At 48.7% G+C, this 25,023-nt stretch overlaps 2 protein-coding genes across 3 annotated transcripts; both read left to right on the forward strand.

Moving 5' to 3' along the window:
• Window positions 1-1,303: 1,303 nt before the first annotated feature.
• On the forward strand, window positions 1,304-8,244 carry LOC122379615 (splicing factor 1-like). Its single transcript, XM_043361950.1, has 7 exons — window positions 1,304-1,576; window positions 2,016-2,159; window positions 2,919-2,994; window positions 4,694-4,846; window positions 5,169-5,275; window positions 5,523-5,848; window positions 6,076-8,244. Exons 1-7 carry the CDS (start codon window positions 1,399-1,401, stop codon window positions 7,009-7,011), a joined length of 1,920 nt encoding a protein of 639 aa, XP_043217885.1. The 5' UTR covers window positions 1,304-1,398; the 3' UTR covers window positions 7,012-8,244.
• Window positions 8,245-9,796: 1,552 nt separating this feature from the next.
• On the forward strand, window positions 9,797-22,755 carry LOC122379619 (H/ACA ribonucleoprotein complex subunit 2-like protein). Of its 2 annotated transcripts, XM_043361957.1 has the most exons (7): window positions 9,797-10,053; window positions 13,692-13,782; window positions 15,638-15,785; window positions 16,189-17,770; window positions 20,112-20,283; window positions 21,723-21,795; window positions 21,961-22,755. In XM_043361957.1, exons 5-7 carry the CDS (start codon window positions 20,118-20,120, stop codon window positions 22,190-22,192), a joined length of 471 nt encoding a protein of 156 aa, XP_043217892.1. In that variant the 5' UTR covers window positions 9,797-10,053; window positions 13,692-13,782; window positions 15,638-15,785; window positions 16,189-17,770; window positions 20,112-20,117; the 3' UTR covers window positions 22,193-22,755. The 2 variants fall into 2 exon arrangements, with proteins under 2 accessions (XP_043217892.1, XP_043217891.1); XM_043361956.1 differs by lacking the exons at window positions 9,797-10,053; window positions 13,692-13,782; window positions 15,638-15,785 and having other exon boundaries at window positions 17,676-17,715.
• Window positions 22,756-25,023: the final 2,268 nt, after the last annotated feature.

Here is a 25,023-nt window from a genome sequence, read left to right on the forward strand (position 1 = left end):
TTTTTTTGATGAAAATATAGCAATTGTCCATTGTGTAGCCATAACAATAAGCCAATAAGCTCTGATGACCTCGCGCTGGCGCTTGGCGCGCGATTTTGGCCATTGCCAGACTCCTTTTTCATGGTGCGCCGCAGGTTCGGGTGGTCTCTTGGGAAAACGACGATAGCTTTGAACAAGAAGTAGCTAAGGACATGTGGTTTTCACGTTTTCACCATTGGATAGAAAAAACATCGGCGCAGGAATTGACACCAAAAAAATATGTGCACGTGCAATAACGTTTAATTGCTTAACCCTATTAGTTGCAGGGGGGGGGGGGTTGTTTCCATCCACCCCTCAGGTTTTTCGGGAATATCTCCGAAACCGCTGAAGCTACGATGCTGAAATTTTCTGACTTTTCCTAACACTAAATTGGGCACATTCCCTGAAAATTTCAAGTTCATAACTTTACCAGGGGCGGCTCCAGAGCACTGGGAATTGGGGGACCTATTCGTGAAGCGAGTCATTTGGGCGAAGATCACGATGCTGATGTACTATAACTGTATGCACCAGTTTTACGAACAGTGAATGAAAGGTATCATGTGATAACATATACAAAGTTATTGTGCATCCTCTTTTGACACGTTTTTGCTATAATAGGCGGATCCAGGCGTCCAAAAAGGGGGGTTATGTTTTACCTCCCAACATAGGTGCCCTGACACCGCCTATGCATGACCAATACAATTGTAGTCGTTCTCTCATAAGAACATTGTAACATAACAAGACCATTACCACCCTTTTTAGAAACAGTACCAACAAAAACCTTATTTACTATACTTTTTGTGTACCCCCAATCTCAATGATCTGTATCCGCCTATGATTTTTGAAAATGCATATTTTTAGGATCCGTGTAAATTCCTGGTTCATTCTCTATCGATCGGCAAAAGTTGCGTTAAGATTGGTTCAGAAACCTGGCCGCGATAAACAGTCTAAAATGTATCTGCAATTTGCCCGTTTTTACCCCCCTCTACCCCCCCCCCCTATTGACATTTTTTAATTTTTATTTTTTAGAAATGTAGATCACGTTGAGCGAAATCGAATGCCGTTTGCATTTTGAAAATCGGCCCGTTAGATCTCGAGATATCAGGGGGGGGGGGGGTCGTAAACAGCCCCCCCCCCCTGCCACTAATAGGGGTAGCCAGGAGCCTGCCACTAATAGGGTTAAGGCACTTCCATTACTTAATAGTCAACCCTAGTATTTGCCTACCTTCACCAGTAATTTTTCAATCAAATGTGTGTTAGGTGTGTTTGCTGCTCACAGTGTTACTCTTGCTAAAACATTTTTTTATCCACAGGGTGACACCAGCAGTGGAGTGTGACAGGATCTGGTGCAGACACAGTGAGGCCCCCAAGTTCAGTCTTATGTTGGGAAGAGGCCAGAGTCTGGGTGGCGGCGCTCTGCTGAGCGCGGGCTACCTGTCTGGGCAGATGTCGCGCCCGCCCCCTCCACTGGCGATCACCAGTGGTCAGTGCCAGGACAGGCCGGAGGCCAGTGACCTGAAGAGGAAGGACCGTCATGGCAATGGTGCCAGTGGTTCAGGTTAGTAGGTAGTTAGTAGAGCATAGAATAGTGTACCCAATTACCCACAAACCGCTGCACAATAAGGAGGCATGCAGAGGACAATCACTACGTTTCCATGACACGTCTAAATCGATTTAGCGAAATTTCACGTGCGTTTTTCTCGGAAACTATTTCCCTTATGCAAAAAATGAGCAAACATATGGTTTTAGCTCGCACCTAATCCTATATTTACATATTTAAATGATGCCTAAATGCTATGATTGAGGAAATCCATTTTTCAAAATCGGCTTAGCTTGTGCCATGGAAACGTAGCCAATGATTAACCATGTGTTTTGTTTTCCAAGTTATTGAAAACAATGTTATTAACACTGAGCATTTCATGATGTATGAGTGAAAAACAGACTAGCTGCATGTGCTGAACTCATTTATAATCTCCCTGTGATGTGCACACTGTCAGATGCTGGATCCGGCGGCGATGCCAAACGAAAGAAGAAGCGGCGCTCGCGCTGGGAATCTGACGAGAACGACAAGACGTTCATCCCCGGCATGCCGACAACCCTGCCAACCAACCTAGATAAGAGTCAGGAGCAGGCCTACCTGCGTGAGTACAGGATGGGCTTCCAGGGCGGGGGAGAGGGGGGCTTACAGTTGCCGGGTGGTGTTGTGCAACAAACCAGGGTGGTCCGACCATACTACGACACATTGTCATTACACGTTTAGTGAATGCTTGTCTGCGACGCCCAGGATACGGATTCTGACGCAGATGGATTCTTAAGGAAGCTGTGTCATGCACCTCACGAATTATTTCATGCGTTTTAACAACTTTGTCCACAGGAATGGAATGTTAACGACGGAGACTTCAGCACTTCCTGTTAGGGGCTAATCTCGTCAACATGTTTTCCTATTTTCATTGCATAATGTTCATATCGTCATTTTCGACACTGCTGTGGTGTTTAACCGTGCATGATACTGTCTCAATTCGTGTTGTTTTATCGATTTTTTTTATGAAATGCTTTTTTCCCTATCGGCAGCTCACTCCATCACGGATCACCTCTTTCAGCATCACGGCCGCCCATGTTCAATATATGACGATCAATGCTTTTGTGACTTGTGTTTTATGCCAATCTGGGACTCTAGTAATTTCGACATGCTAGTGGCAACGCTGAGGTTCTCCACGCTTCCGCTTTTTTTACGTGCGTCATTGTGCCTTTCCGGTCAGCAAGCCGTGCCATGTCCTACCCGTACCGCGTCTTACTCGTGCCGTGTGTTACCCGTGCTGTGTCGTACCATGTCGCCGGCGCGCGGCGGTCGTTCTGACGCGGTCCCGGGCTCTGCCCGTCTCTAACTCGGCCGCTTTCAGTTCAGCTCCAAATAGAGGACTGTAGCCGGAGACTTCGCTCCGGGGACCTGGGCATCCCGTCTAACCCGGAGCAGAGGTAACCGGTCCGCTCCGGCCGCCCCGGCCCCGTCAGAGATCGGCGCGCGGATCGGAGATGGCACTCCGCGGGCAGGGAGGGCTTTCTGATGGGATAATGAGAGGCAATGGAAGGGGTGGCTCTAAATTACTGTTTGCTTTGTTGGGGTCTCGTGAGAAAGGATCGGGCACAATGGGAGAAGAGCTGTTCGTTGCCAGTTGTCGCAACGGACATATCTTACCTCTCTGGTGTCGGGGTGGGCTTGAATAACGAGAAGCCGCTATTTACTCGGTTCTCTTTCATTCAAAAGTCGCCATTTATTCTCAGTGTCTAGTGGGGTGAATTAGTTCATTAGTTGTGTTTTATGCAGTTTATTTTCACTGCTTGCTCTCCTTTTCGTTCGTTATTCACTTACCTAATTGTAGTGTGAGCTTATATGTTCTTGTGTACTGACATGATGTTTTCGTTTGTGGTTTCTACCATGGCAAAAGAAGGGTGCTTAAACTCCAAGCATTGCATAAAAATTAATTTGATACATCCATTACATTAATTTTTTATTAAAAGCCTAAACATGCAGTCAGGGTGTAGGTCAAAGCAGAGTTGATGATATGCGAAAAAGGAAAATGATTGTGCAGCCTGTCGACACCAAGATGCAGTGTCCATGTCGGTCTCTGAACGCCTCTGTCTAAAATGATTATCACCAGTGCAATAACATTCGGTAGCCTGAACAGGACAACATCGCCACGCAGCTGCTGTTTTAATAACTTCAACTAAATACCATTGGTTTTCAGGGCGGAACCAGATTACCTGAATTTACAAATGCAGAGCAGCGGTTCGATTTGATTTGATTCACTGAGGTATCGTGCGATATGCACCTGCGATCGTCGTACTTTTCTATGAGTGTCTAATCATTGAGCTTTAAGTTCTGAGGGTTGTCATAATAGCTAACAAGTACCTGCTTCCATTATCTAGGAACTTGGCTGGCGTTGAAGGCTGAATGTTAGAAGATGTAACAGGTCTTAAATGTCTTTGTCTTTTCTGGAATACAGCACAGCTCTAGGGGACATGCACAGCTGGGTTTTCGCTAAATAATCGTTCTTTCCCCAGCTAGCCGTGAAACCGGAATGACGCCATGTTAGAATAACCGCCAATCGATTGCGCTACGCGGGCCCAAACATCTTATTTCCATTTTTGTGTCTTCATGGGACGTCGGTGCTAAGCGTTTATCTGATAGAATTCTAAGGGGATCCGATCTCCAGCGATTTGTGGTAGATGTTCCTGGCGCTCTCTATAATGTCGGCAGTTTGTTTATTAGCTTGACACTTGTTTAATGGTCTTCTCGACCGACGACTTCATTGGCAATCTGTGGACCATTTCATTACCTACACTTTTCTGATAAATACCCTAACAACGGTCCTTGCCTCATCCGATTTCTCATTATTTTACTTTGATCGATCATGCCACAAATCAGTTTTCACCTACAATTCATCGTATCTCAGTTTATCTGGTCAGTCACTAATGTTGAATTATATTTCTAAACCCCTGAAGCCGGTACCACAATTGTTCAACTTTCTTCGAGCGTCATTTCAGTTCGCTAACAGAGTATCTACCACACCGCCCTCTCCCCAGAGTAGCAGAGTGCAACCACGCTCTCACCCCCCCCCCCCCCCCTCCCCCAGGCGCGGTTTGCCTCCCCTCTGACCAGCAGTGTGGCGCGCAGGTCCCCCTCGCCGGAGCCAGTGTACGGGGCGAACGGAAAGCGGCTCAACACGCGCGAGTACCGCACGCGACGCCGCCTGGAGGAGGAGCGACACAAACTCGTCCAGAAGATGCTGCAGATCAACGCCGAGTACAAGCCGCCGGCTGGCTACAAGTGAGGAACGGCACGGGCCTCGGACCGGTGTGCAGCTGTACATTGTTTTGATTAGAGTGTGTGTTTGGTGAATGGGACGGGACGTTCCATGTCCGTTCATGTTTCTGGGAAAAGTATTGAAGCAGAATTATTTAATTTGCCCTACTGCAGCCTTTGTTTTGTACTGATTCCTCGCAATTCGATCTTGAAGCGCGATTTATTTTCGATTTTCTGTGTCTTCTCGTCTTTGCTTGCGTAGCGAAGGTACGGAACGTCTGCTTGATTATCTCATAGGACTTTGGAGCGGGGCTGTTGTTGACATGACGTCTTACGTTTCCCTCAGGCCGTCCAACAGTAAGGTGACGGAGAAGATCGCCATCCCGCAGGACGAGCACCCCGACATCAACTTTGTCGGCCTGCTCATCGGCCCCCGCGGCAACACACTTAGAGGTGAGTATCCGACGCGTTCAGCAAAACAATATTTCAGTTGCTGTGAAATGCAGCTGTACTGTTTTGATATTTGTTAATTGTCGCTTTCATAAGCGATGTGGCGGATGGTTTTGTGTTTTCAGCGTGTAAATTCAAGTAACTGTGTTAACTACGTCGCTCTCCAAACTATCGCGCGATCACAAGTTTCATTAACCGTCTCCTACACATTTGCCGGTTCCCCTAGTGATGCTGGTCCCCCGTCCGCCAGCACTGGAGCAGGAGACGGGTGCCCGGATCGTGATCCGCGGCAAGGGCTCCGTCAAGGAGGGCAAGGTGGGCCGCCGAGACGGCCTGCCGATGCCGGGCGAGGACGAGCCGCTGCACGCGCTCGTCTCCTCGCTCAGCCCCGAGTGTGTGGAGCGAGCCGTGGCGCGCATCAGCGAGATCATCCGCCAGGCCGTGGAGCTGCCCGACGGAGAGAACGACCTGCGGCGCAGCCAGCTGCGCGAGCTGGCCCTCCTGAACGGCACGCTCCGCGACCAGGACGGGCAGCGCTGCATCAACTGCGGCGCCGACAACCACAAGACCTGGCAGGTGAGACCGGCGGGGATGGGTGGGAAGTGGGATATTTATAGGGGGAGCTGGGAGTAGTGCTGGGCACGGGCCTGCGCAGTTGAAATTAAGATATGTAAAAGCGCGAGCAGTATTTTGTGAGACATGTTCGACTTTCGAGGACAGGTTCGAGCATATTTTGTGGAACATTAAACGTTTCTCTGATCATTCAGTATTGTAAAGCGAACCCTCATGTTCTCTGCCCTCAGTGTCAGGACAAGCCGAACGTCACGAACAACATCGTCTGCACGAGCTGCGGGTCGGCCGGACACGTGTCGCGGGACTGCCGGCAGCAGCGCTGCGGGCTCGGCCTCGCCGGAGGAGAGGAGCAGACCCAGGAGAGCGCTCCGGACCCCGGCGCTCGCGCCCGGATCGACGAGGAGTACCTCTGTCTGATGGCGGAGCTGGGTGAGGCCGGGCCGCCGCCGGGACGCGCTGGCGGTGCGGCGCCGTTTGGTGGTCGGCCGGGTGCCGGCGGTGGGGGGCAGAGGTGGCCCGGCCCGCCACCGGCACGAACTCTGCTGAACCAGCCACCGCCGCCGCCGCCGCCGCCCATGTCCGTGCCGCCACCCAACGGACGGCCGCCGGTCTGGGCCGATCCGGCCAGCTCTCAGGCGCCGCCGCCGCCGTTCCAGCAGGCACCGCCGCCGCCGTTCCAGCAGGGACCCCCGCCGGCTGTCCGACAGGCACCGCCGCCGGCCTTCCATCAGGGACTCCCACCACCCGTCCAGCAGGGACCTCCACCGGCACTCCATCAGGGGCCGCCACCTTCGGGCCACCAGGGGCCGCCGCCGACCGGCGCCGCTCGACCGGACCTCTCCGCGCCCCCGGGTGGATTCCGGGCCCCGCTGCCGGGTCTCTCCCAGTCCGGAGACACGTCTGTCAGACCGTCCCAGCCCGCCAGCAGTGGCAGTGACAGTGTATGGCAGTCGCCCTGGCAGCAGGGACTGCCGCCGCTGCCGGTGCGGACGAGCGCGGCGCCGGGCGCGCGGCCGCTCGGCCCGCCGCCGACGGCCGGCCTACCGCCGTGGCAGCCGCACTTTGGCGTGCCGTCGCTGCACCTTGGGCCGCTGGGTGGTCGGACAATGGACGGTCCAGGTCTGCCGGACCTGCTGGCGGCACCGCCACCGCCGCCGCCAAACTAGTTCGGGAGGAGTCGTGCTGCATAGTCAACTATCGAGAGCTCAGTGACATATTGTGCTCGGTAGGATTGGGATGGAGCCGTCAGAGTGCTAGTCGCAGGGAGACGAGCTGTATGGTATCGCAGCATTGATATCAAGACGGAACAGTCGCAGTGAGTGTTATCATTTGATTGTCAAAAGACGTTGGCTGTCAGGAACCGTACCAGAAGGAGCATCCGACGTATCGGCTGCTCGACTGAGTGGCATATCTGTTTGACAGGAAGTTTGAGTAGCGCTCCACCCAAAAGAGCCGAGTTTGAGTGGAAGTTTGAGTGATATACGAGCAGGGTTTTTATGTTTTCCGGCTGAAGTGTCTGAACGCCGCGCCGTATGAAGTGTGCGAAATGCGAGTTGAGTGGTCCGGAAACGGCTGCGCGGGTCAGGATATGAAACTGCGCTGGAAGAGGAACTGAGCTCGGTTGGAACTAAATCTCAGACCACGTGCATCTAACTATGAGTTCCGGTGCTCTGATAATCCAGGCCTATTCTGAGAAGCACCGTGTATTTCTGAAAAATACCGTGGAACTCCAAGGGGCGCTGCTGAATTCCCAAGTGCACTGTGGTGCCCTCGTGTCTCGGCTTGAGGCACAATGCGGTGATCCGTGGTGTTTCAAGACACACTGCTGTACTGCGAGGTGATACGCGGTGATCCAATGCGCGATCACTGGAGTCCACGAAGGCTCCGTGGTTCTGCAGGTCATCTGGGATATCTCGACACGGTCCACCATCGGGATTCCATCAGGTCAGTCCAAGGCGTTCCTTTCGGGCCTCTATGGGTGTTCACGAGTTACCCGTTTCCCGCGGGTTACCCATGTTTCCTGGGTAGAGTGGGTAGGGGCGTGGGTAGCGACATGCAACTCCAATTTGAACCCGTGTTCTGATGAATTTTGTCAAGTCGCTCGTTGCGTAAGCAATAAGCATTACGCACTACGGGGTGCGGCTGTTGGTGTTGTCCCGGTGGTTTTTGGCTGCTGCACATGCGTGTTGTGTGTTAGAATGAGTGGTGAGTCCTACAAACCGAACGGCTGGATGCGAAGTAATGCTGGACTGCACATGTTTCAGCTAGGATGTTTGGCTGATCTCGGGTAGATTTTTGGCACAAAGGGACGGTTTACCGCGCTGCGTCCAGGACTAGGTCTCCATGTTTGAATGCATTGGCACGCATGAACAACTTGTCAATACATTGCTGACCCGCCATCCATGACTTTAGTTTCTCTCCCCCTCGTTACGGTACTATGGGTGCTGGTCGGACAAGGGTGTGAGACCACGTATGACCTGTTTATACCTCGCCCGGCGGCCGCTTACCGTCATGCTTCACTGATTAGAGCTGCTGTGAGTGCGTCAACATCGTGAGGGCGGTGAACCCCCAGCTGTCTGTGTATACGGTATTAGAGAACTATGTCGATTCATGCTGCCCGGAGTGAATCATTTAGAATGACAAACTTCACTGCGCATCGAATGCGAAGTGTACGATTTCCTTGTAAAACCTACTAAAGACCAGCATAAAACTTTTGAACTTGTTTAATGTTTTGTTTGTTTTATGATTGTGATCACGGTGCTTGATCATTGCTTCAGTCATTAATTCCTACACTTTTGTGACAGTTGCAAAATCATGACATGGTTCAGCTTACGCGAGAGGCCGGAATGCTAGGTGCCTGCCCACCGCATCGGTATTATCGGAAAGCTATTTGATTCACATTTTTTTCGGTGATTTCGATTAGGCCAGGCAGATAGTGGTAGCTTAGCTAGTTAGTATGTAGTGCAGGTGATACTAGAGGCGATACAGGTGAGAGTGACTCATACGCAGCCGCGGTAATATTGGTTAACCGCGCGACAGGCAGTCATCTACCCAAACAATGCAACATTTACAGCTCGCCCACACTCGCGCTGGGTGGTACTTCACAGCAGCCATTAGACAACACGCCGAGAACAGAAGGCAGACAATTAACGTGGCTCTCTCCATTGTTTTTAAACAGTGTGCTGTATGGAAGCCTTTCGTTCGTGTCTGAAAAGGACACATCCTGCGGGAGGAGGCCGAAGGCTTCACAGCGGGTGGGCCGAAGAGGCGCCCATTGTTTGCCCGATTCCTGGAACCGACCCGCCTCTGTTTGTTTATAATGAGCACTGCTAGTCGGTTGCAGACAGCGGGCCCCTAAACTGCGAGTCATCGGTGAATAATTTTGCAGCCTACTGTTTACAGTCGCTGCTTACCATCGTAGCTGAGTTCGCCCTTCTGGCTAAATGCTGTCTTGCAATCGTCACTGTAAATGAATGAAATAATGAAAATAAATAAGTAAATAAATAAATAAATATACAATAGGGAACCCCTGGCGCTGCTGCTGCCGGCTGCTGATCCATCTTTATTACCGAGCGGGTAAATGAACTCACACCTATACGAGCGGCGGTCAACACATAGTCAAAATAAAGAAGCAAACAAATAGACAAATATGTAAATACGAGTTACCTGATTAAGCAAAAGGCGCCATGATTTAAGTGTTTAGGCACTTTTGCCCCAATTGCATGCTCATCTTGTTTTTATTTCTATTCATTTGTGTTTGTAATAAAATTCGTTGTGTGTGTGTGTGTGTGTCACCATTAATCGGTGGCACCCCGGTTCGGAGTATCTGCTGCATCATCTTTCGTCTCTCTGGATATCACACGTTTGGTCGGTATGCAGTGTCCGAATGACTTCCTGTGAATCCCAGGTGACGGTCTCGGTCGTGCATCCCCTGGCCGGCCCGCTCCGCTGCAGGGTAAACACCCGTCCATGGGCGCTGTCTCCGGAGGCTGCAGCGCCGGGCCCGGCACGCGCCGCCGTCCCGCCGGCCCGGGGGCGGAGTCTCGGCGCCGCCACCCGCCGGCCGCCGGGCTGCAGACAGTGGCAGCGACGGCGGCCCGGACGTCGGACATTCAGTGCTCCTCGCTCGTGGCTGAGACCCCGCGACACACATCGACACGGAACGAAAGGGAACGCGCCGGCGCGCGACGGGTCACTGCTCGACAATGGTGAGTGGCGGCGAGAGCTCGCGACACGCGTTAGTCGTGGTTCGCCGCTGCTGTCGGCCGTTTTCACCATGCTTCTGTGTGTGACTTGTCACCGTTCGCCTGGCCGGGGTCGGGCCCGGGTGGAGCTGGGAGGATGGGCTCTGGAAGGATGTGTGTATCTGGTGTGATGGTAACGTGCTGGGAAGGTGATTAAAGGGACCCTCCCACCTTCAAAAAAGTTAATGAATTGGCACGAAAGTGATGTCGCTCGGTTCAGAAAGAGCGAAAACGAATATCTACCAAATTTCATCTAAAAATATTCACCGGTTTTCAAGATATTAGACTTTTACTTTTGTTTACTTTTTGGGATCTCCGCTGTTCCTAGCGACTTTATTTGAAAGTGCGGCATTTGTTGCGCGCAAAGCAGCATATACCACCGCGTGCTACCAAACGTTCTAGTAAAAGATTTAAAAATCGTTAGATCTCCGCTGACGTCACAAATTCTAAGGGGGCATACCAATGCACTAGCCCCTTAGAATCCGAAAACTGCAAGTTTGAAATTCCATATCTCCGAATTAAAGCATTTGTCGATGTTGTGAGTGCCCAAACCGGTATTTGCAGGCCATGGCCACCAATTTGGCTATCTCAACTCAAAACTAATGTTAAGGTGGGAGTGTCCCTTTAATGCGTGAACTCGTGCTGTGTTCGTTGTCGTTTGGGATTCGGTGTGCTTTGGTGTGTTTACTGGGCCGTGGCGGTGGCATGCCGCGTGTTTACATTTCTGCGACCTAGTTGATAGCGAGCTACCGGTGAACGCCAGAGCACCAGACCAGTCTTTTTCGGAACAGCCCCTCCATCGGTACCGGTTTGTTGACGGAGCGTTCATTTCGATACATGTGTACCAGTTTCCAGGGACGCGGGAACTACTTTCCGACTGGGGGGGGGGGGGGGGCACACCATAATAGAGATCAACCTAGGGTACCCCCAAATCTAGTTTTCTCACCGGTTTTAGGCCACTTGTTTTTCATCCCTCGGCTTTTTCAACAAAAAAAGAAATTATTTGCAAAAAAAAGTGGTATTCCGTCTCAAAGCTGTGGGGGCACCGCCCCCACGGCCCTAGAGTTGGGGGGGGGGGGGGCAAGCTGCCCCCACTGCCCCCCCCCCCCCCCGGCTCCCGCGCCTATGCCAGTTTCATAAAGCTTCAGCTCCGATGGCTTACGTACCACACTTCAAGTTCAACCAGTGTCCAGTACTTAATTGCTGTTGATTTGTACACTCACGATTCGCGAGAACGAATCAAGGCACGTGATACGTGCCTGATCACAAGTGTTGCAATAATATCATTTGCAATGATTCTGCAATGATTTGGGATTAGACCGCTCTACTCAAGTTTCTGGATATGAATCTTGACGATCCACAATTCAGATGATACGTTCCCAATTATCGAAATGAATTTTCTCATTCACAATTTCACGCGCGTGTGCGAATGCCGATATCCTAATGACGACTACACCGGTTGCAGTTCCGCTGCAACTGGTTCGATGTATAGCTGATTCACCCAGGTCAGTTGGAGTATGATACCATCTGCCTACGTGCACAGTTTGCATCGGTGTGCGCACCCCGTTTCTAAGCTGAAGATCTGCTAAGGATGATGAGAACGATGACGCTGAAATTGTGTTGCTTTAATGCAAACTTGATATGTGGTAATCATAAGCCAGAGAGCCGAGACGTTAATTGGCATAAGCGGGCACCCTAATCCCGTCGTTTCTGGAAAACTTTCCGTTTTCTAGATCGAGTGGAATGTGTTGTTTGTGGCAGAATTTCGAAGATGCTGAACAATAATCTTCGAGTTGATGTTCATGCAGTGCTCAAATTGTCCTATTGCAGGTGTTGCGTCCCCTTCAGGTCATTCATTTTTCAGTTTGGATACAGTTTAGTGTGCATTGTTATACAGTCTACCCTGCTGTGTGTGCAACAGTGCGAACATGGTGAAGGTGAAGTTTTACGGACATTGTGTTCGATAGCTAAAAAACTGAAGGCTGTAAGCTAATCGTATAAACGATTATTTCCAACAACTGCAGCTATGCAGCATGCTATCCACTGCTAGTCTGTATCTGCACAAGTTCCTTTACATACAACTTTGCAACGAAAATCGGAATGGTGCAGAGAATGAGTCATGAACTTTTGTTAAATGCTCACTACGCTGTGCCGGATAGCTTTTCGGTCGGATTAGAAGCGTAAAATACTCTCGGCAGTCGCCACTACGTCCAGCTTGTTTCTCGTGTTTGGCTCGGGCCGGATTACGCCCGCAGCCGTGCTGTCTCTGAGGTATTATGGGAACCTGTTGGTCCGAGCCGGGCCCCAGTACAGGCACGGACACACTTCGTCACTGCCCTTGCAGGCTCAGCTGGAAGGTCAGTGGCGCGCCGGTGCGCGGCGAATGCTAATGTCCGGCACACCCGCCGACTGCGCCACGACCGAGCACTTACCGTGACCGCTCACCCGTGATCAGCGGAGGCGGAAAAACGTCCATGAATGACGCGCAACGTGACAACAGAGGAGTGTGCCGAGGAGCCGCATTACGCATCGACAGTCCGATCAGATTACCTTCCTGATAAATTGCCTGCTCATGTATCACGATTAGATCTGCATGTCTGTCATTCCTAATTGAGTCCAGCTTTTCCGTGTGATTGGCGGGCTGTCAGACGGGTAGTTTGGGCAATTCGACAGGCTCCAAACGCGTAGAATACATGCAACCTTCGAAGTTTCTTGTGCGTCCCGTTCATATCTCGCATACCACCACCAAACATTCAGTTGACGCGTATCGAATGCTTCATCAATTCGTTTATGGCATGCTAAGAATCAGCTAAGTGTTGTTTTTACCCTGTTGCGCGGACGTAGAACACTTCCTGTTGCCGCTAATAGCACAGACCATCCCCCAGTCCCTGACCTTCTGTCGTGAGAACCCACGAATCAATCGTGGCACCGGCCATGGGAATCGCTCTCTAACAGCGCTTCAATCGCGCATCGGGAGCCTACTGCCGGGTCGTAACCGGGCAGGAGGAACCAGAAGCCCCGCTGAATGAGCAGTGAGGCCGACGGCATCCATCGACGGAGAGCATCGTAGGCCGTAGCGGCGCACTGTCGGCCCACATTTCAGGTCGTGAGCGATGCCGAGGTTAATAGGCTTGGGCGTGGATTAAGAGCTTCCGGAGCTGTCTCTCACATTAGGGGGATTTTCACACGGCCTGGTTTCCGCTGTACTGCCATGTCACAGGTCGCGCGTAAGGCCCTGGTGGGATGCGGTTTCACTCCACAATACCCCGAGTGCTGGCACGTCGTATTATTATGCTTTTTACGCCGAGATTGCACGACCGTGGCCTGATACGTGCGTTAGCCTGACTCTGAGTGGTGTGGCCGTGGCGCCGGATACGTGAATGGCGTGAGCGTGTGATTTCACGAGAACTGCTGGATTTAATTCTCAAGTAAAGCCTTATATCCGCTCGGCCTTGTGTTAGACCTTGACGTGCATGTACAGTATAATGCTGGTTCAGTCGCACCTGGACTGTGATGCTAACTTCCTTCTGCCGAACTCCAATACCACGGCTCTCCACAAAATCGATACACTATCTAACGGTTCCTGGCTCGTTTTTTTTTAGGTCGCGTCGCAAGCGGCGGTGCTGCTAACTCTTGTCGCCTGCCTGACCTGCCGTCTGGCTGCGCTGCCTCAGGGCCACAAAATCGTCAGAGGTGAGTAACGAGGTCACCTGAGGTCAGCGGGGTCACCGGGGCCACCAGAGGTCATACCAGCTCTGCGCAGAACATACACCGAACTGCTCATGAGCGGAGAACGCTTCCCGACTGGTGTGGAGGGGGAGCGGTCGGCTCATCCAAGGCCCTCTCGGCGACCCTGGCAGAGGACGTGCCCGTGCCGGCAGTGGTGCTGCTTTATTGCCCACGTCGGCACACGGCCCGAGAATTAGCTCGCGGCTGCAGCTCTCCGGGCTCGGTGGAGCGGCGCCGAGTTATGGGGCAGCCCGGCCGGCGGCTCCGAGTTATGGTGTGTACCGACAATCATGGCACTCCGGGAAGACAGTCACGGCCGAGTCTGCGGCTCCGGGCGGAGAGCCTGATAGCCCGGATAGAGCTCTGAGAGGCGAGAGCTGAGTAATCTGTAGCCCGAGGCTGTGTTGAATTACTGCCTGCCGGACCGTTTGTGGAGCACGGCTCGGCATCCCCAGCGCAGTCTGCATTCATGCAATGTGGATCAGCCTCGCACTTAGTTCACTTTAGTTGCATCATGCGTCACAATGTGTGAAAGGTCGTCGCGAACACTTTACATAAGCCGGAAGGCGAGACCTGTGGCTGTGTCAAGAATGAGCGGACGGTTCCTTTGAAGGGACGGGGGCGCTAGCATCCGCTCAGAAGGCCGGGCTATTGCCGCCTGCAGTCGGGTCGCGGCCTGTCCCAGGCTTTCCCCGAGGCGGAGGCCGAATGTGCTCGAGCAGAACACCTCCGAGGTTTCTGCGGTCGGTTTGACCCTCAATGCGACGGTGGCGAAATATTCGCTCCCACGCCAGCGGTGCAATGCGCAGCGCGGAGCACACACCCTGCGGCCGCTGAGTCGCGACTCGGATACTAGCTGAACTAAACTGAAGCTCTGAGCTGAAGTTCTCCGTGTGCCATCCTAGCTAGGTCGAAGATTTGTCACCAGCGATCTTTTTTTTTGCAATAGACGCATAGTCTATTGCAAATTAATCTTCATTATCCATTTCAATCAAGCGCTGTTTTTGTCAGTTATCGATGCTTATTCAAAGAGATTATGCTGCTACAGGAAGAGCGAATTGATGTTGACCGTGTCACGTGTGAAAGATTGTCCTATCGTTACATTCAATAGATAAAGTTATAACCAAGGCTATGTTATGAATAAAGTCTGTCTCTGTGAATTCATTTTAAAAGGGCACTCCAGCTCCAAAGGCCTATTTTGCAAACCCATTATTTACATATCATCCGCATTGTTTTCATGAAAGATGAAATTATCTCGTGTCGTATCCCATGCCTGTGACCTCTTCTGCCTCTGACGGCGTTTTTCCGTGACAACTCGGTTGGGGTGGCTAGTGACACCGCGCATGCACGCGCACGTAGGAGAGAGGTGCAGTTTCTAATCAAACATCTGCGACGTCGCTGTGGTCACCGACCTGTGACGGTCTGCCGGGCAGTGGCCGGCAGGTGGGGAGGAGAGAGGGGGAAGGGAGAGAGAGAGAGAGAGAGAGAGAGAGAGAGAGAGAGAGAGAGAGAGAGAGAGAGAGAGAGTGAGGGAGAGAGAAAAAATCAAGTGCGAGAGGATATAAGACGGGAGGATATACATAAGTCGGAAACGTGACGGAGGATGCGGGCAGATGGGGGAGGAGGAGGTCGACGGGAGCGGAAATGTAGACGGCAGAGACGGAAACGGCGAACTGATATTAAAATGCTACGACATTCTGATGTAACCGACTTTTGAATTACATACACGCTCCTAATCCCGATCGTTTGCTCTGAAATTTACCATAGCATGCTCCCGATCCGTATACTGTGAATTAATTGTGGTTTCATTTTCCGACAGACGACTACGCCTACAGCCGTCAGTACATGTACGGCCGACGGGACCACGGTGCCATGCAGATGCACGGGACGGACAAGCGCGGCCAGGCGCCCTGGAGGGCCGGCGTCAAGCGCGGCTTCTACGGCATGTACGACCACTATATGATCGGGTGAGTGGCGGCCAACGGCATGTCAATGATGTCGTAAATCAGTTTGTTTGTCGAGCGATACGGTGTTGTATGTGTTTATAAGCTACAGGATTTTTTTTTTAGTAATGAGATAATGCTACTGCTGCGCAAAAACGTTATGTTATACGCTTTATGCCGTTTATTATGTAACGTACCCACCTAATGGTGAAATGGTTGTTTTATGTTCACCTGAATCGTTTTGACATTCGGCCTTGTGACTTGTTCGTAAGAGGATTTTGGTACGGCTTTGCTGTTACGATTTACGCTTGGATTATGCGTATGAAGTCGCTTATGTAACATTTCAAAATAATCGCGTTCAGTGCTCTTATTTTCTGTAGTGTGACTGACGGTCCTTCAATCAACGCGTTCTGCCCCTCGTTTTCAGTCGCGTCCAACCTCTGGAGAAGGGAGACGCGGCACCGGGCCAGCCGCAGGCCGCCGAGGTCAAAGGATTTCCGATCGGCGTGGCGTCTGACGGAGCCGCCAGCCGAGTCAGCCGGCCGGTTCTTCTGCTCCTGGTGCTGCCGCTGCTGGCGGTGGTGTGACGTCATAAGCCCGAGAGAGACCGTTCAGTGACGTCATTAGTGCAGTGACCGATCAGTGATGGAACAGTGGGCCAGTGGCTGAGACGTTCAGGAACTGTCCAAGACTCTGTGTTGAGTGTAGAAGAAGGAAGGGCAGTAGCTGTGCCCGTCTATGCTGATTTTCTATGGCTGGCTTATTATCTGGCACCTCTTATTTTTGATGATGTGCTGAATGTATAGCGGTGATATTTTGAACCGCTAGTTAGAAGCAAGGAGTGAGAGTATGACTGAGGCCCCGACTGTTCCGCCATGACTGATGAATTACGATGTAAGACTGGAGAGGAGATGTGAATCGTTCAAAATTGCACTCTGTTTTAAGCGTGCAAGTATAAGGTTAAGTTATGTAACGTTGAGCGAGTATATGGTATTTATTTGTTCTTCGTATTGCAACTAGTTATTTCGAGGTATTTTATATATTCACAAACATTTCGATTTGCATCGCCGATCACATTTGCTGTCGGTTGTCCGCAACAGCATGGGCAGACCTTTCATTTTTATTTATTTTTGTATTTATTTTTTTTTATGAATCGGAACCTTTTGTGGTTCCTGCGATATGTTAAGGTACATGTATGTATGACGTTCATCTGGAAGTACTTTTTTCGCGACAGTTTCACTTGATATCATTTATTCCAAATCACAGTACCTATGTATGGAATTGGATGCATGAATTTCAAATGTATTGACTATTGAGTGACACGGGATGCCTAGTGAAGTGACTTTCTCATTCTGCCGCGTGAAATGCGAAAGATCTGATGGAAACAAAAACCGTATGTTTATTTGGCCACACGCTATTATGAAATGTTGCGACAGATGTTTCATTGTTGTCAATAAAATGCGACACCCCCAAAACAAATGTCACCTATGTCTCCATTTAGGTGTTCACCGTGCCCCCCCCCCCATTTGGTTTTGCCATTTTAACATTAGCCCTATGGGCGTCGTTGCATGGAAAAGAATAGGACCAAAACTCGGCAGTGGCACCCCCCCCCCCCCTAATTGAAGGTGTTCCGCCGCCACTGCTCGAGTTCCCGTCTCCCGTCCCGAGCTACTGAAAACGGAAAAAGGCAAAAGCATTTCCGAGCTTCACATAGCAAGCCCGAATCCTTTCCCATGTACGATCTCCCGAATATGATTTGATATATCCACAGTGTACATAAATAGATATATCAATTTGCCTTGATATAACCGACATGAATACATGGGTACAAGCATTTTGTTCTAATGACGTAATTTACTGATGAGCAGGTTGACAACAGCCGGTTTCATACTTGTACCTAAATTTTCGCAACCTTGACTCGACACGCACGTGGTGGTGGCGGCGCTGCTGGGTTGTGGGTTGTGATTGTTAATTTCGTTAATTTCCGCATTGGTAATTTCAACCACACGGTGAGCTTGGGATTATTTTCTTTACAGTAAATTTGATAGCATTACCTGATTATTATCTTGCTGAATGATAACAGTAAGGCCTTGATAACAGCGTCAAATAACGGCAGTTTGGCTCAGGCTATTTTTCATGTTTTTCAATCAATTTTTAAATAAAACAAACTGAATGTAAAAGGTGGATTTTGGATGTTCAATATGCAGTTTGAAATTAGATGTTTGCTTTATGATGGAGTGGCACAGACTTTTAAAGTGTGCCAAAAAGGAGGAAATCATCCATACCTGTTTCGGTAGGTAGTTTTAAAGCAGGTGTCACACTTTTTCAAGCAAGCAGGCGTTTTTTCCAACCAAGGAGATGTGTTATACCCAAAGATGCTTTCTTATCAAAGCAAACCAAACCTAACCAAACCTGAACTAACCTTACCTACAACCTAACTTACCACCTAAAACCTACAATCTATGTACATTGTACAACCCAACCTACAGTGCCTCTCCACGGTCATGGTTGGAAAAACAAGTCAGTAGGCAGAACTATGGTCAAGCGTACCCATTTTCGGGAACGCATTTTTGTTCCCATGTTTGGGAACGATAAACCCAAATATGGGAACGCCATGTAGGCATTACCGTAAAACGGGGTGTTAAGGGACAGTTTTGAGGTGTTTTGTTATATAACTCAAGAAGGGTTGGAGACAGAAGCATCAAATTGTCAGCATTTTATGTGGAATTTGGTGCTTTACATGCCTGCTACATTAAAGTTTTAAGATTTATACCTGTATATTATTTATTATTATTTTTCATCACTGTCCCTTAGCATTCCAATGTGGGGTGTTAAGGGACACCTACATTATTCCAAGAAATGGTCATCAAATGCCTACAATTGGGGTGTGGAAGGGCACACAATTTATTTATTGAAATGTTTTGCATATTCTGTCACAAAACAAGTCAGCTTCATTCACCACTAATGACCTTTTTAGCCAATTACATGTAATGCAGTTTACGCTTGTGGAAAATGTGCTAATTATAAGGTAAACAGAACCAAAAAGTAATCTTCTGTCATCAATAAAAACCCATGTTGAAGCTAGTCACTTGTCATTATGTTGCCCTCTTTGTTTTAGCCTTTTTATGATGACATCACATTTACCTACATCAGTCTCCATTGACCCATCATTGTAAAAGAGAGTGTTGAGATGTTTTGTTACATAACTTAAGATGTGTTAGAGATAAAAGCATGAACTTGCCAGCATTTGATGTGGAATTTGGTGTTTTCCATGCCTACTGAAAGAAAACTTAATTAAATTATATTTAGATATTATTTTTTATTTTTTCTTCCCTGTCCCTTAGCACCCCACATCCACCTCAAAATATGCATGTATCCGGAAAAGAGGAAGAAGATGATGAATGAATGGGTGGATTTGCACAAGTTTTTCAGGAAACATGTGCAATACATGTGACAATACACCTATGCATTCATTTTCCCTGTATACCCACTAGTTTATGTGGTACACACAGAGTTTTGGAGATGTTTCAATTTTGTGAAAATGTAGCATGATTTTCAAATCCATTTTTGAACCAAATCACTTGCATGAAAAACCATACCATTTTGTCCTATGGTCAAGAGCAAAACAGTGTCAACTACCACACTGAAGTTTTTATTGAACCTTCTCAAATTAGGAAGTTAATATGACTCAAAGTTTTTCCCATGCAACTGTCCCTTAACACCCCACTGTCCCTTAACACCCCATTTTACGGTATTTAAAACAAGAAAAAGAACCGTTAAATGACGTCCAAAAAATATAAAACGATCGTGAACCGCCTGATATTTGTCTCAATATTGTTGGGAAAGAGTTTGATATTGTAAGGCCCATCGTAGTTTCAAATCATTCCCCTATTTCTAAAGCAGTCCATCATCCGGGCCGCGAGCCCAAATTTGGGAACGCTCTCGTACACTGGCGCTGCAAGCGTTCCTTATTATGGGAACGGCGTACCCAAAATTGGGAACGATTTCACCGACGACTTTTCGATGAAATATAAAAGTTGCAATATCTCAAAAAGTATACAATGCAAACGCGTAAAAACTTGCAGAATTCATCACAATATCATGAGTAACATTTCCAAATCCTAAATGGTACTTTTTTGAAGGTGGGATAGTCCCTTTAAGAGTTAAGACTATACTCAATATCTACACATGCCTAGATAATAATTGCTAAAGTTAGTCTGAAATTCTGCATGTGCCACTTTTTTGCTATGCATTTCCATCTAAGTACTTTATGACACTGTTCACCTTTTCTTTATGATGCCTATGTGTACTTGAGTTAAAAACAATTGTAACTTTCCTTGTTATTTCCAGCATAAGATGGGAAAGAAAAGCCTGAACACCTCTGAAGCTGGGGAGGCTCTGGATGCCTCACAAGTTGAATCTGGTCTAAGCTATGAAGAGAAGTTGAAGTTTGTCAACAGAATTGCAAAACCAATGGCATCAAAGAAGCTTGCAAAGAAGTTGATGAAAATGATCAAGAAAGGTAGGGTTCATACTTCCGACTGCTTCACATGCAGATTCTAGAAAAATCAATTCAGTTCCTGAAATTTTGATTGACCACTGGTATGGAAAGGCATGGTGCAAGAAGCTGCTTTATTAACCCTCGCCGGCCGAGGGTGGGCGGGTACCGCCCCCCCCCCCCCTAGGTTTTTTTTCGTAATAGCTCCGAACACACTGGGGATAGAGAGCTGAAACTTGGCATACCTGACCTTTGATTCAAGCTGGATCTTTTGACACCAACCGCGTTTTCGGGTCAGGTCAGGTCACTGACCTATGACGTCATAAGTGAACCTCTGCACGGTCTTCAGATGTCGCAACTTTGCAACGCCCTCACTGCCAGAGGAGCTTTCACAGGGAAATGAAACTTGCATGATTTAGTATCCATTACGAGTCTCACAACTTGTATATCTCGGGTTTTTCCTAAAGGTCATGAGGTCAGGTCATTTTCGTGACCTCACCATTGTAAGTCAATAGGGAAAAATGAAAACTGCTATTCTGGCGCCGGGAACGATCTCCAACTATCTCAAGCACACAGAATCGTGATTTGATGCACTCCTTGCAAGGTTACATGTCACTTTTGCAATGTTGACCTTGCATGACGTCTTTTAGGACATCATTAGGGTCATAATAGTTTTTCGTCAATAACTTCCGATCAAATTGAGCTAGCGCGTCGGGAAAGCCACCACCAGTCAATTCCACCAATGGAATGGACTCAGTAAGACCTGCCGAATCGAATGATATGCTACATGACCTACTTCGACCAATTTCGTGACCAGGGGGTCATTGACAGTGCAACAAACCTGACCGTGACCTGAGGTCAACACCCTAAGTTGACCTCACCCAAACAAAAAGTATATGTATCATTCGACTCGTCTGAGCGAGGCGAACACGATGCTGCCAAAATCGCGGCTTTGCGGCCGTTTTTTTTTTCTCGAAGTTATTCAAAAACGGAACCGTACCTTGGGGCACTTGACCTGACCTCAGAGGTCACCGGTTGACCTAGGACATTAAAATCGGGTATCAATCTCTGCGTCTCGTAACGGCACACGCGCTCGTTTTTTCCGCGACGCGCTAGCTCCACCAGGGGCGAAACGGCGAGGAGGTCGTACCGTCGTACCCCCCCCCCCCCTCGGCCGGCGCGTATGTAGAAAACCAATAGGTCCGGCGAGGGTTGATATAACTTGCAATAAAGTTACAAATGGATAAAAATATCATTTAGAAAACAAATGCTAGATTATATCTTATCATGGGTGCAAGGCTTATGTCTATGTGGAACATTCTTCAACTTTTTTCCTCAATTCTTATTTTGGGGAAGTGGTTATTGACAAACCACTTTTATTTCTCATGTCATAGGCAGTTTTTTTAGTTTCATGTGTTGCCTCATTTGTAATGAAATCACATCTTTCACTGCCTTTTTTGCAGGAAGCAAGCACAAGGGCCAGATCAGAAATGGACTGAAGGATGTCCAGACAAGGTTGAGGAAGGGTGACACAGGGTAAGGATTATCACTGGCTACCTCCCCTTCTACACTCAGTCTGGGTTTTCTCGTTCCCAGACAGGGTCACCTGGTGTTTTGTGGTCTTTTCCCCAAAGACCGCCTTCCCCTCCGCTGACCGCCGCGTCCGTCTGTCCGCTGACCGCCTCGCCCCTACCTCCGCAGTATCGTGGTGTTCGCCGGCGACGTGACTCCGGAAGACATCATGTGCCACCTGCCGGCCGTCTGCGAGGACAAGTCGATCCCGTACGTCTACGTGGCCAGCAAGGACGACATCGGCGGCGCGCTGGGCAGGAAGAAGGGCTGCATCATGGCGCTGATCCAGCCGCACGGCGACTACTCGGACGCGTTCCAGGAGTGCTCTGAGGAAATTCGCCGGCTGCCGCTGCCCGTGTAGTGATGGGGTGACCCGCGTGTGTATGGTGTGTCGGGTGTTGACAGCCGAGTGGTCGGGACGAGAATGGCAAGCCGATGTCTCAGTTCTCTGAAGGGTGTGTGCATGATGTGTGGTTTACCAAGAGGTGAGATGAGTGACGATGACTGATGAGGACGTGGTGACTGAAAACTGGACCAATCAGGTTTCCGCGGGACCGTGTCGGAACTGCTCACGTGCCGGCGTGGTTGTGAAATGCCGAGTGCGTGACGTCATGAAGCCGCGTGGTGAAGGTGTTGTTTACATGTCAAAGCTCCGGCTGAGTCTCTGAGAGGGGAGTGGGGCGGGCTATTTCGTGCCAGACGAGAGTGGTGGGAATTCGGAGGCGAAGTAACTGATACATTACAGCGACGGTGACAGAAGATGAGCCGTCTCTGGACGATTCCGAACCTGTATGTTTTTCGACATGTTTTGATTCAGCGACTTTTTGTAAAAAAAAAAGGCATCGGGTCAAAAAAGGAAGCTGCCATTTGTTGCGAAAATGTAACCTCCGATTCACTTTGGAATAAATAGGTAACCAGGATAAATGGATTTGCTGAAAGAAAGCGTTCGAACTGCAGTTTTGGCGGAGCGACAGTGATTGATAAATTATGAACACATTCATACCCGCTTTGGACGTGAATGCTTCGAGGCCAAATGCATCCGGGGGGCGTGAAAATCTAAAAAGGATTCACATAGGTGGCCAGTGCACTGGGCAGACCAGTGTTTCATTTTTCAGCCTTTTTGGTGGCAAATCACACCTAATAGGGAAAATATTTTCATCCCTAAGATATGAATGACCGACTTTACTTCATCTCTGAAAAGAGTTTCATGTATTCCCAACAGCAGTTCACTTGTCACTTGACAGTTGATGCACCCACATCCTTTTGTTCCACACCCTGTCAAGATCCTGACATGAAATCCTGGTTTAGATAGATAGATAGATAGATAGATAGATTTGTATTCCAGACTAACAGTCCATTGCTATGAGTTGATGATGGATGTACCACTATGGATGATGGATGAACAACAACAAACATCGATTAAAGGGACCCTCCCACCTTAACATTAGTTTTGAGTTGAGATAGCCAAGTTTGCGGCCAGGCTCAGAAACCACCATTCATCCTGGTCGCAACCCCCGCAGCTTTATGGTGTTCAAGAAATTTCTTCCCTTTACTTGCAGGGTGGGACCAGCGTGGTCCCTATCTCTTAACCATTACGGGAATCTGATGACGTCATCAGGCTTTCGAACGTCCGTTAAATGTTTGACTAAAACGTTTTGTAGCACGCGGTGGTATATGCTGCTTTGCGCGCAACAAATGCCGCACTTTCAAATAAAGTCGCTAGGAACAGCGGAGATCCCAAAAAGTAAACAAAAGTAAAAGTCTAATATCTTGAAAACCGGTGAATATTTTTCGATGAAATTTGGTAGATATTCGTTTTTGCTCTTTCTGAACCGAGCGACATCACTTTCATGCCAATTCATTAACTTTTTTGAAGGTGGGAGGGTCCCTTTAAGGCACACTCCCAGTCGATGCACATTCACTGTAGCACAGCATGACAATAGAGCTTACTGAGCCAAAAACGTTTCAGTTTTGATCTGAAACGGAGATCCCCTGAATTGATTGCTTCAATGATGCTATTGGGGCTCTCTTCAAGTCTTCTCAGAAACTTATAAATAAGTTTCCTGAACACGCTTTCACAATTCAGCACTCTAAAATATGCACATGTCATACTTGTACTCTCAAATTTAGATAACCCGATAAGTCGTTTAAGAAGGTTGTGATAGCTCACAATGACAGTCGGGCACACTGTGGTATTTCCGATCCATTTATGGAAACGTTTCCATTTTTGGAACAATGTTCCAAAAATGGATACGCCGTTTCCAAAAATAGAAACGGTCTGTTCCATAAATGGAGACGCTGTGTGCATTGCTACCTTTAAAGCAAACTGGGCATTGATTGGTGCAATTTGGCATGCGCAGGATGCCACCTATCGACAGCCAGCATTCTAGTTTATGTTCCTGTTCTCCGACTTTCCGATCAGAAAACCGAAAGTTGACGAACGAGGCGATGCTTATAACATGTTGACGTGATAAAAAATTCACACGTTTTTCTAATCGAAAATAATAACATTTATGAATGTTTTGAACAAAAAATAACGTTTTAAACAGACTACTGAAAGACTGGCCCATTGATTGGAACAACCACATCACCGGGAACTTCAGTTTTTCATTCATTTTCACGCTGCATTTTCCGGTGCACCAGCGGCCTGGTGGTCGTCAATCTGTGATTAAATCGCATGAAAGTTGTTGCAAAGCCCTATTTGGAGACTTTAGCGGGCATTATATGATATTTCAAATGTGCTGAATATGATCGTAGGCTCGGATCAACGTAAATCTCCGTGCAAATTCGTAAAAAGCAGGATGGAAATAAGGTCTGCACCGTCGTCACACCAAATGCCGTTGTATTCTGACGGTGAATCTATTCATTCTAGCTCATGTGTAACATTGATATCAATTTTATATATTGAAATGATATCTACGCTTTATGTATTGCCCACTTTGGACCACATCTGTCCAGTAGTTTCTGGGAAATCTTAGTTTTAGTTGACTTTTGAATGCGCTAAAGTTGCGGCGCGTAATGTATTATTATCGAACCCGACGTCCAAGGTAACTGCCGAGAGCCGAGATGCTAAACCAGTCCCAAAACATCAAATTTTTAGTTGCATGTGAATTTTAAAAACACATTTAAGCTAAGTTTGCACACATTTGAACTTCAGCGTTTCTATTTTTGGAACATCGGCGTTTCCATTTT

The sequence above is a fragment of the Amphibalanus amphitrite genome, unplaced genomic scaffold (assembly GCF_019059575.1).
Source record: "Amphibalanus amphitrite isolate SeventyFive unplaced genomic scaffold, NRLGWU_Aamphi_draft 000081F_arrow, whole genome shotgun sequence".
Classification (NCBI taxonomy): domain Eukaryota; kingdom Metazoa; phylum Arthropoda; class Thecostraca; order Balanomorpha; family Balanidae; genus Amphibalanus; species Amphibalanus amphitrite.